This window comes from Neolamprologus brichardi, chromosome 14, assembly GCF_056152115.1.
Source record: "Neolamprologus brichardi isolate AB-2024 chromosome 14, ASM5615211v1, whole genome shotgun sequence".
Lineage (NCBI taxonomy): Eukaryota > Metazoa > Chordata > Actinopteri > Cichliformes > Cichlidae > Neolamprologus > Neolamprologus brichardi.
This window is the reverse complement of record NC_142117.1, coordinates 31,083,411-31,096,006: the sequence shown is the minus strand read 5'-3', so window position 1 is coordinate 31,096,006 and position 12,596 is coordinate 31,083,411. Positions and strand designations below refer to the sequence as shown.

At 41.0% G+C, this 12,596-nt stretch overlaps 1 protein-coding gene across 1 annotated transcript in view; it reads right to left on the bottom strand.

Annotated features, from left to right (window-relative positions):
* frem2b (FRAS1 related extracellular matrix 2b) overlaps nucleotides 1-5,773 on the bottom strand; it is a 51,054-nt gene extending 45,281 nt beyond the window's left edge. Inside the window, exon 1 of the mRNA XM_087851116.1 lies at nucleotides 620-5,773. Within this exon, the coding sequence (XP_087707242.1) occupies nucleotides 620-5,630 (5,011 nt within the window). The 5' untranslated portion in view covers nucleotides 5,631-5,773. The remainder of the gene's footprint in view (nucleotides 1-619) is intronic.
* Nucleotides 5,774-12,596: the final 6,823 nt, after the last annotated feature.

Sequence of the window (12,596 nt, the reverse complement as noted above, 5' to 3'; positions counted from 1 at the left end):
AAATATTGAACAGGCCTCTAGGGGAAAGCATCTCACAGTGGCTTAGCAAATAAAAGCAGGGGATACGTGGATATTGACTGTGGCTGCTACCCTGATATTTACCATTACCAAGACCCCCCTCTGGTCTGTTTGAAATGTAACGTCTGTACTGCACCATGTTATTTACAAAGCCAGTGATTTGCTGGGAGCTAGAATACCACATCTTTCTCCCTCTGACATGTTTGCATGTTCACATTATTTATCATCACGTCTGTAATTCTCTTGTCTACTGTTATATTCCTCTGGTAAAGCACAAACCACCCTAAGTTGCCTCCGAAGTGAAATTTTTTAGGCACTGTTTGAAAAATGCTCTCCTCCAGAGAGAACTAGTCAGCCTGAGGCACTAGCATACTTCTTTCTGTAAACAGGCACTCTCTAGAGTGAAAACAAAAAGTTTATGATTTTTAAGACCATTGGAGTAAGGCCATTTAAAAGTCTAAGTAAAACCAGGGTAAGATTAAATTCACATCAGACTGCTCTGAATATTTTAAAAAGTCTTCTATGTGAGTTTTACTGCAGCAGATTGCAAATCCATCAGAATGTCACAGGACTGAAAAGTTTTAAAGAGCAGCCTTCTTACCTTGCGTGAAGCTGTTGATAGTTGCATTTCCTCTGGCATGGTTGATAAGGTAGCCATGTTCTGGGGCTACAGTAATCCTAAAGGTCACAGAGTTCTGAATGCTGTCTCTGTCCTCTGCTTTCAGGGTCTTACTAGTGATCACAAAGCCCAAGTGGCCTGTCTCCAGAACCCGCAGTGTTGGGGCACCTTTATTAACCAGAACCTGTGGTACACCATTATCCACGGAGAGGATGGTAATCTTCATCATTTGAGGCTTTCGGGTCTCAAATACAGTATCGGGGAAGACATAGAAGTCTGTGTGAGTGCCATCGGTGACAGTGAAGGAGAAACTGTCCTCTGTACTCTCTGTGCCATCGTGCCTGTAGCTGATCAAGTTCTCATTCAAGTCCTGCTTTGTGAATGAGGTGACAGGCCGGGTGTTGTTAAAGAGCAGGCGACCATGAACTGGAATCTGAGTGACTGTGAATTTCAAGAGACGGTCAACGGTGTCCCTGTCTTCAACTGTTAGCTCGAAAGGTGTGATGAGTTTGTTTTCTCCCTCAGTCGCTGCCAGACTGTGTACCGTCAGTACAGGCTTTTTATTATCCACATCAGCGATGGAGATGCGGAAAGTGCGGAACACGGGATTATAGCCATCAGTCACTTCAAATTCAAAGCTATCCATTTTCACTTCATCGTCTGATGTGTGAATGTAGTAGATTTTGTTGCCAGCCAGCTGGAGCTGTGTAAAGGATGAGATGGGCATCCCAGGTGTGTCTGTGCACTCCAGGTGTCCTCTCACTGGCGCTCGGGTGATTGTGAAAACTAAGTGTTCATCTGGGCTGTTGAGGTCACTGGTACTGAGGAGGTCTGTTGTCAAAGTAACCCTGCCACCCTCTTTAAGAGATACACCTTTACTGACCACATCAGGGAAAACCATGTCTATGCTGCCGATTGTAACATAGAAGTATCTGTCAATCAAAGGGTTGATGCCATCAGTCACATCAAACTTGATGAGGTCTCGAATTCCCTCTTGTCCATTGTGGATGTACACAATCAGACCCTGATCCACCTCGTTTTGTGTAATATTCATTCCAACTGTGATATTTTGCAACGTCCCCGAAGGCGTCGCTCTTTGCAAATACCCTTGACCGGGTCCGTATCGAATTATATATGTTAGCGTGCTATCCTCAGAGTCCAGATCAGTAGCTTTTAAAACATCGCTGTTAATGACTTTCACATCACCTATCTCTATTTCAAGGCCATCATTGATTGCCATCCTTGGGGTTTCGTCGTCCACAGGGATAATCATAACAATGACTGTTTTCTCCGCAACGAACTTTCCATCTGTAAGAACAATATCAAAGCTGTCCTCTGTGGTCTCTGAGTCATCGTGCTCATACACGTAGCTGGAGGCCTCCCTGATCTGATCCAAGGTAAAGTTAGACACGGGGACGGTGCCAGTAGTGAGCTGATTGAGAATAAATCCATGCTTGGGGGGTTTGGTGATGATGAATGTCAGATGATCAGAGGGGAGATCAGCATCAGCACCATTCAGAATGGGAGTGTCAATAACTATGTTCATGCCCTCCATAACCACAAACTCTCTCATGTAAATCTCTGGCTTTTCATCATTAGAGGGGATTATGGAGATGGGGAAAAAGTGCCTTTCAGAGAAATTGATGCCATCAGAGCATCTGAATGTAAACCTGTCTTCTACTGGCTCGACTCCTTTGTGAATGCTTTGAACATAATAAATGTGATTCTGTTTGATGTCCTTGATGGTGAAAGCACTAATAGCTGTTCCAGACCTGGATTTCTCTGAGCCTGGGGCTGGGGAAATATTTTCCACATACCCTGAAGTCGGCTGTACGATGATTGTACATAGAAGGTCATCGCTGGGGGTGTCGACATCATCTGCGCTTATGTGGAGAATCTGAATGACATTCTTCTCTCCCTCAACAACAGTGAACTGCGGCCCCACAAAGACCTCTGGAGCCTGGCTGTCCAGAGGAAGAATTGTGACATGCACTCTGACACCTGTGATCTTATTTCCTCCCACAGTCCACTCATCAGACATGTCTGTCAAAGTGAGATTGAAAAAGTCCTCCTTGGTGCTCGAGCCTATCTCCCCACTTGTGTGAGCATAGACCACAAAGCCATTAATAATATCAGCTTGGGTGAATGTGCCTGATGAAACACCTCTAACCAGGATTTCACCCAATGACGGCGGGTCTTCAACTATGAAGGTTAATCTGAGGTCATCGGTGTCCTCATCTCTTCCTTGAATGACATTACTCGTGATTTCTGTTGCTCCATTTTCCAGTACATCTATGTAGGAGCCAATTGTGCCAGCAGGAAGACTTATAGTTGGAGCCTCATCATCAATTGGCTTCACATTGATCTTTATAGTAATCGGGACTATGTGCACCCCATCGCTGACATCTATTTGTATGGAATCCACTGTTGATTCATCTCCATTATGAATGTATGAAATTAGGGCATTTGCAATATCCTCTAGAGTGAAAGCATTTCCTTTGGTCATATCAGTGAATGTAAACTGGACCTGACCATGCAGCGGTGGCTGAGTTAAAGTGAAGGTTATCTTTTTGTTTTCCGTGTCTGTGTCAGAGGTGTCCAGCTCAGCACTCGTAAGGATATGTCTGCCACGCTCAAGCACAGTAAATCCAGAGTTCTTTATTTGAGGCGGCTTGTTGTCCACAGGCTTTAAAAATATAGTGAAAACCCCTTCTACAGTATTCCCAGAAACATCCTCAACAGTGTATCTAAACTGCAAAACATGAGTGGTAATTCCAAGCTCAAGATCAGGTGGTTTGTAAGCTATTTTGTGGTGATTGATTTGAGCCTGAGTGAAAGTTGTGACTTCGGTGTTTGGATTTTCAGTCAATACCAAAGCTCCCAGTACAACAGGGCTGTTCTCATCTGTGTCTGTCGGTGGCTGCACGACTGTATATTTGAGATCACGATCGTCTGAATCGAGGTCAGTGTAACGGAGGAATTTCTTTCGGAAGTAAGTAAGCTGATACTCATGCACAGTCATTTGCAGCGTCGCCCCAGGGTACAGTTCAGGTGGAAGGTCGTCAACAGGGAGAATTTTGATGACAAATGAGCCTTGACCTGATTGATTAGGTGGGTCATTGTCATCTTGAACGGTAAACACAAACTGATCCATGATTGTGCTGGTACTGTGAGGTCCAATGTGCTTGTAAAACAGTTTGCCATCAGTAATATCCTGCTGCAGCCATTCAGTCACTACTTTCTCATACATTTCGTCCTCTGTATTAAACTTCCAGGTTGATGGGTCTTCTGGGGCCTCAGACTGACGCAGCATCACCTGTCCCAGTGTGGAAAAAGGAGGCTCGATTGTGAATTTAATTGTGGAATCCTCTGAGTCGATGTCTGCTGCACTGAGCATAAGAGAGGTGATAGGCATCATTTGGTTTTTGAACAAAACCAAACCAGTGTTGGCATTTATAATGGGAGGCTCGTCGTCTGTTGGCACAACAGTAATAGGAAACAGAAACTCCACCTCATTTGTGCCATCTGTCATTCTGAAAACAATATTGTCACTGTACGTGTCACTGCCATCATGTTGATAAATGACTACACCAGCATCAAGGTCAGCTGGGGTGAAAAATTTCCTCCTGGAGCCCAGAACAGTCAATTCACCATGCCTCAGGCCATCAATAACAGTCATTTTGACTTTCTCTAAATTATCCTCATCACTGATTTCCAGATTCTGTGAACTGGACAGAGGCCTGGACTGACCCTCATACAGCAATTGTCCAGTATTCCTAGTAACCACAGGGGCCAGCGTGTTCATAGGCTTTACAACAATCATGAAAGCAAAAGGATCTGACACAGCTCCCTCTCCATCCACAACCTCAAACTCAATCTGAAAAATCCTCTCAGTGTCCGAATCCACAGCAGGGGGCTTGTAGGCAATTTTCAGCTCTTTGAGGTCTCCTTGGTAAAATGAGGTTATTGGCAAATTCCTATCATCAGTGCTTACAATGTAGCCTTCCTCAAAGGACAGGGGAGATGTAATATTGAAGATTAATTCATCGGGATTAGACTCAACATCCTCTGCAGCCAGCATATCCGTGGTTATTGCTGTCATTACAAACTGATCTACTTCCATCATCATCATGGCAACAAAGCTGGGTTTAGGAGGTATGTTGTCTTCTCCCTCTTTGATTCTGACCAGAATCTGGAAAAATTCCTGCTTGAGCAAATTGCCTTCTTTATCATGTAATTCCACAACCATCGGAATGTAATCTCTGTTAGGTGACTTCAAAGCGAAAGTGTGCTGATAACGGGTGTTCATTTTAATAAACTCATCACAGTCCACCATTGTTCCGAGGCTCTCTTCATCCACAAGTTTTCCATACCTGGGCAGCACATTGCTACTGGAGAGGGAAGCTATTTTGCACTGATGTGCACTTCTATCATAGGTGAATTCTAAAATTTTCTTATCGATGGGATTACTTGTGCCGAGCAGTTTTTCAACAGTGAGCGGCATGTTTTTCGTCAGCACCTCCAGCTGCGTAAAAATAACCTCCACCTCCATCATAAAAGGTATTATAATTGTATCCGTTTGCGTGTCGTACCTGAGTTGTAACCTCACTCTATCCTTCGGGGGACTCCGAGATCCAAAGTGAGAATACTTCACGTCATTGGGACCAAATTCACACGGAAACTTTTTCGGAGACAGGTGTCCAGGCCTTTGAGACAAAGGATCGTTGTCTAGGACTGTTATGCTGCATCTATCACCGGGCTGAACTTGGATAACCAAATCGTTGATGGGATCAATGAAGACTGATCTCCCGAAAGGCACGCGTATCCCATTATTGGCAACCAATATCGTGTCTTCTGACAGCTCAGCCCTCAAAGCGTATGATAATCCATAGCTGTCAAAAACCTGTGCAATCACATCACCTGTCAGAATCACTGCGAGCAGAATCAGAGCGGCGCCAGTCCCGTGCAGATGCGGGTGAATAATCCAAGCCATTTGTAGAGTTTAACTGCAGAGGAAACACCTTCAACTTTGTGCATGCAACCTTGTCAACCGCGTACCTCGGTTAAAGTTGCAAGAGTACAAAATCCGAGTTGGATAATATCACGCACCTGTGAGCACTGAGGTGCACCATTCTCTCACAGTAGCTGTGCACTGATAGCCCAAACTTCATACTCCTGCCTAGCTGGAGTAAGGAGAGCCACGCCCTCCACTCAGCCAATTGGTCGATATCTCTCCTCCGGAACGCGTTAGCCAGGTTTTAAATGGACGTGGTTTGTGTCATTCTGGGCGGAAAAAGAATGTCGCGTCAGATAAACGCTCAGTTTCATTTAGTAAAAGAATGTGGTGCTATTTATGTATTAGACGTGACTGCGTATGTCCCCAGCAGAACTTGCAATAAGATATGTGAGCAAATTACTTCGTTTAAACACGCCAAAAGCAGACTAGCAGTCTTTATTAAATATACATTCAAATATAGTTGAATTACTCCAAAATATCCACATTAATAAGGGAATCAGAAGTCCAGCTGTATCGACGTGAGTGCAGAAGAGCTTTGTCTCCCTCTCCTGGGTTGCGCTGGAGTGAATATGCTCAGCACGTCTTCATTACCCTCCAAACTCACATTTTTTAATACTTACTGTTGTGTGCATGTTTGTTTGTTTTTAATCCATTTCGGAAATTTTGGTCTATCATTATATTAATATTTGCAATTTGCAGGATTAACTGTTTTAATGTTTTCTGTTTTATTTAAGAAGTCAATGTTTTTGTCACTAGAGATTTAAATTATGCTTAGAAGGCAGTCTTCAACTTTGTTTTTAACCCTGCTCACAATCCACTCTTAATGGGATCAAAAGTTCTATTTATCCAAATCACGTGGGAACATTGTCCTGCTTCTTGCTAGGGCAATCTAATCACAGAGGTCCTCCAGATGTCAGGTGCTTTCCCCAGCAGAGCACTTTCCTCTGACAAGCTGACAAGCCCAGTCATGAACCTCTCTCTGTACCACTTACCTGGAGAACCAGTGTTGATGAAAAGAACACCCACAAAGATACTGCACTACACAGCAGGGCAGGACAGAATGACTGGATTTTATTCCAAGTAGGGTTGATTTTGGTGCCATGAGCACTGCTGCACAGTCAGATAAGAATTACAAATTTGGTAGATTAAGAAATTTGTCTGGTAGAATCAGACATACGTCCAAAGGGGAGTGTATGGAGAAAAAAAAATGCAAAATCCTGAACATGTGTGGTATTTTTATTGTTCTCACATTCAATTAAAATGTCAGCAAGACAGATTTCTATAACACAGCCGTGGTATTCATTGAGCCCACCTGCAGGAATAGCTGCTCAGCTGTGTATATAGTATGTATACAGATACCTAAGATTCCCTGTAAATAGGCAGCAACTCTAGAGCTTTACAGTGCCTGGAAAAATCTGCCTTCATTTGCGTTCACTCTCTTTTGATCCCCTTTAGATGATTTTTCATTCTATCCACAAGCTTGTGGACGCACACATTGTGTCTGCACTTACCAATAGTTATGCATTAATGACACACAAACCATCTTGCAGCTGGCATGTGTTGAAATCAGTACACAGTAGCTGCCATAACAAACGTTGCACTTGAGTTGCACTGGACACTGTTGACAGGGTCCAATTATAAATCTAGCCCTGCAAACTGCAAGGCAAAGCTCCCAGTCCTTGACAGCTCCCAGTTACAAGAGAAAATGAAAAAGAAGATGAATAGGACTTTCTGACAGCAGCAATGGCAGAGAAGGTATTGGATCATATCCAAACCTTCAGGCTTATTTTGGGGAAGTTTGATGATATTCTGTCATATCACATTTATATCAAATTTATTGAAAATGACCAATCATTCTTAGTAGATAGAACTGTCAGTCCATGCAGCAACTGAAGACTGTAATCATGCTCCTGATGTGCAGAGGATTTATTGCTGGGTAGTAACACGTGGCCCAGGTGGGACTGAGGTTTAAAAATTGCACTTCGGCTCAATTTCACATACCACTTGTGTTTATCGAAGTAGGAGCTGATTTCAGGTTGCTCAAGTTTTCACACTGCTGACAGCTGACAACAAAAGTTTCCAGGCTCTTTGTTCGGGAGTTCGACTACTCTTTGTTTGTGTCTGTTAACACTCAAACCTTGGTTTACTTTGTTTCGAGACAACTTTGGTGACAGCTAACTACACTTCTACCAGCCGTCCAAAGACAGCGTCTATGTAGAACAAAAAGATACATATATTTACACTAGGTGAATCCTATATCCAAAAATGCCATGTTTTTGCTTGTTGTTTACTGAAAACCTAGCTTCCAGTTTCCTCTCAGCTGGATGCCCTCCCAACAGGCTAAATACTGGAAGACTTGTATTCCCTCCCGTCAGTAACAACACTCTTATTTTAACCATTTTCACAGAGATATACATCATGTAAGGCGCCTTGAGCTCTGAGAAGTGACATCAAGTCAACCTGATACTTGGATAATGAGGCGCTGCAGGATGGACCATCTGTGCCTTCAGCCTGAGCTCAAATCTGGAGCCAAACAGACTCTTCACATTGTTTTGTTATGTGTGTATCCTGTCATTATTAACATTAACCACTATGTCTGGCATTAACATCATTTGAGATTTATACCCTTTAAATGTGGGTGGAATGCAACTCTTAAAAAAAGCAATATTGTAATTAATAGACCACACAATGCATTAATTAAATCTGAATTAATTAAGCTGCTTCCCTTTCTCCCTTGTGCTCTTGATAAATGTCTCCTTTGGCACTACTGTGTTTGCTTCAGAGTTCATAAGTGACTCTGTTCCAACAATTGCCTTGACTTATCAGGACTATTTTTGCTGGTGGTCATTCCCTAGAGACAATGCAACCCTGGACTCAGTGATCTCATTAGGGCTATTTTAGCTCATCATTTCTCTGTAACACTGAGTTGAACCTCTAAGCTGAAAAGATACCAGCTTCTCTGCCCTTCCCTATAAAAGTATAACCCACAAAAGCACGATGCACAGCCTACCAGCAGCCAAATCCATCTTCTCTCGTTTATTTTTCTCTTGGGATACTAAAGAACAAAAAGGCAGCTGATCTAGTGAAGTGTAATCATATTCTTTATTTGCACTCCCAAATTCCCCAGGTGTCTGTGAACCCATGAATTAAGACTATAAAATATGGTCCGAGCACACATACTGCTTGCAAAACAAGTCAAGTATATTTATGGCATTCTTTTAAATAAATAGCTACAATGCAAAGTACTTTGCAAAAATCCAGGGATAATCAACAGATAAAACCAATTCTATGAACTGGAACATAATTTTATGTGCATGTGGCGCTACCTTCGTGTGTATAAAATATAGGTTGTCCACATTATGCTGACTTCCACTTGAATCAGGAAAAGTGCAGACTATAGCATTTTAGCCTTAGCAGGTTGGATACATGAGTGGAAAAGTGGTGCCAGTGTGACTGATGTATTTGTAGAAGAACGTCATTCTCCACCGATTTCAGAATGAAGTTTGTTGAGCAATAAAAGAATTCAGAAAATTAAAGAATTATGAATGTGATCATCATTTATAAATTGTGTAATGAAAAAACAGACTTTAAATTTTCTTTTAGTCAATAGCAGTGTTTATATTTTGCCTTTTTTTTTTTAAATTGTAGCTATTCATAGATATTGATTTTTAATGAAACATGATATTTCAGGTGACTTTAGAAAAAAATTGCATAAAAGTTAAAATTTAAGTTGAAGATGTTCGCAAATGAGGCAAATCAAGAAAGAAAAATTGTACTTTTTATTAATGATCATAACCAGGTTTGTCTATGGGGCAGGAAAAAAAAATCTAGTTCAGCAATGTAGTTGGTTCATTAACCAGTAATATGTCAAAAAATGTGCAAAAAAATCATGCAAAGAACCTTGAATAAGGAATAAGGGTTAGTGGCTGAAAAATATATGCATGAGAAAAATAAGAAATGGGAAAAGGCATGAATAAAACAATCAGATGAATCACGAAAAAAAACAGATATAGTATTGTTAGTGGTCATGTTAGGATAAGTGTAAATGACAATATGTATGCAGTGTGGTGTGGGGAATCCTTGGCCTATGGAAAAGTCTGTTGGCATGTGGCCCAGTGGAAAACCTCTGGTCTGGAACATGTGAACCAACAGAGTAGAAGAAACACAGCTTGGATTAATAATAAGATGTCTGATCTGAGTTCACAATTCTCCAATCTACAATAAAACCATTTCCTCTATGTGCTGCTAATTGTTTGATGTAGTTGCCCTCTTGTTAATAACCATTTTATAATGAGATTTTAATCAAGTGTGATGTGTAACTCTGTCTTACAAATCCTCCACAGTGCAACAATGCTAAAGCAATTGAGGGGCACCAGGTTACTGTCAAAACTGCCTTCGTTATGGCTTGGCTCGATATAGTGCCAGTTAAGGACACAAGCACATTTACCCATTCATCTGTAACTGAAAACTGTGTGCAGTCTTTTATGTGTTATTAAAACTCAAAATTATGGGCTTCCTGTAGAGATGTGGTCGCCTACAGGTCAAAGGTTACGTCAGTTAATCGGATTGCTACCCCACAGGCCTTCCTACTCTTGATGAGTTTTCAAGCTAAGAGGCACTTAACATTTATGCCCACCGTGTGGGCTGAACTCGGTTATGCTGCACAAGAAGAAAGAGAAATGAGATTTCAACTGGTGAGAGTCACTGCGTGACTTCTGCACATCATTTTGTCATGAGCGGAAAAAGTTGAGCAGAGTAATCAGTGTGGGAAATTACAAATTTTAGTTCATGATCTTTTGCACAGATTTTATTTTTTATTTTTTTAAGTGCCAGATCTTTTTTGAAGTGGACCAAGCACTTCATTTTAGGCAGTCTTTTCAGGTTGTTAAACTTTTCAGTTTCCACTTTATGATGAGCTGAATGTGTTTTCCCTCTCGTCTCTGTTTGATCTAAGTTGGGGACTAAATCGGCGATACCATCAGGACGAAACAGAGAGCAATCACTAGATGCTCGTGAAAAAGCTGCATACACAGCACATGTGGAGATAATAACAATTTGACTCTGTCTGCATTTCGATGTTGTGATTGTTGTGATATGATCCAGATTAATCTGTTTTAGAAACCGAACTAAGCACATTTTTGTTTTATTTACTCTGACATAATGACATTTACTGCCTTAGAGGGAGAGCACATATGTAGATGCCTATTGTTCCAATATGCTGGGGAATGTCTCAAATATTTCTGAGTCCCCCTGCCAAGCTGTAATTGACTTAATCTTTCCATTAGCCCCTAGTTGCCAAAGCCAGCTGTCATCTGTTAAAGTTAACTGCTGTAACAAGGTGCTTTTCATGCTTTCTGGTAGATGTGAAGACTCAAGGGGGATTTTTAACCCCCTGACCGCCGGCACAGCACACAAACACACATACTCATGCATACCTCCTCATGCGTACCTGTATGTTCCCTGCTGACAGCTCTTATAAGCACCAGCACACAAACTGACAAATTCTTCATTTTTTTCAGGTTATGGGGCACTGCTGATCTCATTGAGCTTGTTAATACTCCTGTAGACAGAAATAAACAGAACCTATAACCTTCACGCATCATCACTTCTCCACAGGTAGCAAACAGAGATAACAAGTCCCTGCAGCGTGCTAGGAGACAAAACCACATATGTAGAACGAGAGAAAGCAGAACTGTTTCTTATTTTTCCCTAAATTATTTGAACATGCAAAATTAGCTTACAAAATATAAATTATTACAGAGTTGAATATATATATATATGCATGAATACATGTCTATTTACTTCACTGCCACTACCAGAAGATGGCAACATCACATTATACAGTAAAGCGTACAGTATTGCATCAGAAATATATTATTGTGTGACAGCATGATACAGTGTTAAGAAACACAGACAAAAAAGTCGTAGTCTAGTGCAGAACTGATACAAAAATGTAGTTTATTTTTAAGTCTTGATTAATTAAAATTAAGCTGAACAAGGCAATTACAACTTACTATGTTTTACAGCACAATTTCATCCATATGCATACAGTGAAAACGTACATGCATGGATCTTTCAATAATTACATGGGAACCGTGCTACAATGAAATTTTCAGACGTGTTAATTTTGGTTCAGCTTGTCAGTCACGCTATTTTCCATAGTTGTGTTTTCTCACTACTGAAAGACTGCCGGGCTTAAGTGGTTCAAGATCTCATCAAATGACTTTGAACTTCTATTGCTAGCTTGACTATTGCATCAGTGTTCAATTTTAGAAGCAGGGTCAGAACCTGGCTAGTACATACCACATCTAATTGACAGAAGCTGGACTGCAATGCCAAATAAGTTCTACACCCACAGGCAGAACAAATGCCCTGAGGTCTTGTTAAAAGTGAGCATATACAACGCACAATAATGGGAAACAGTGTACCTATAACTATGTATACTTAGTTTATTTCAGTTTTTCTTTTATTTAATCATTTATTTTTGTTCTTACTGTTATTATTTAATTCAGTCATGACTTTGAAACAGACTGAGGAAACGTCCACCAAATAGTGACTGACTAATGTGAGGTAGAAGGAGGGCTTATATATGTCTGGTCTTCTGTACCAGGCAAAGTTCAGTCAATTTATCAAGTAATGACTAAATAGAAGCAGGGTCAAAACCTGGTCATACAGTAGCTTTCTCATTAAAGCAACCAACAACAAAATCAACAACTGTAACCCTTAAAACAGATACAAAAAAATCTATTGATATATTCCTAATACATTTGTCTCGAATGATGAAAGCACAATTTATCATAGTGGTACAATTTCACAGTGATACAGCAATGTGTGCATCAATATTCCTGACATACTTAATACAATCTCATAACTTCAGAAATATCTGCTGATGGCTGGTGCACCAGAAACCTGATCAAAAGTTTACTACTGAGACCTTTTTCT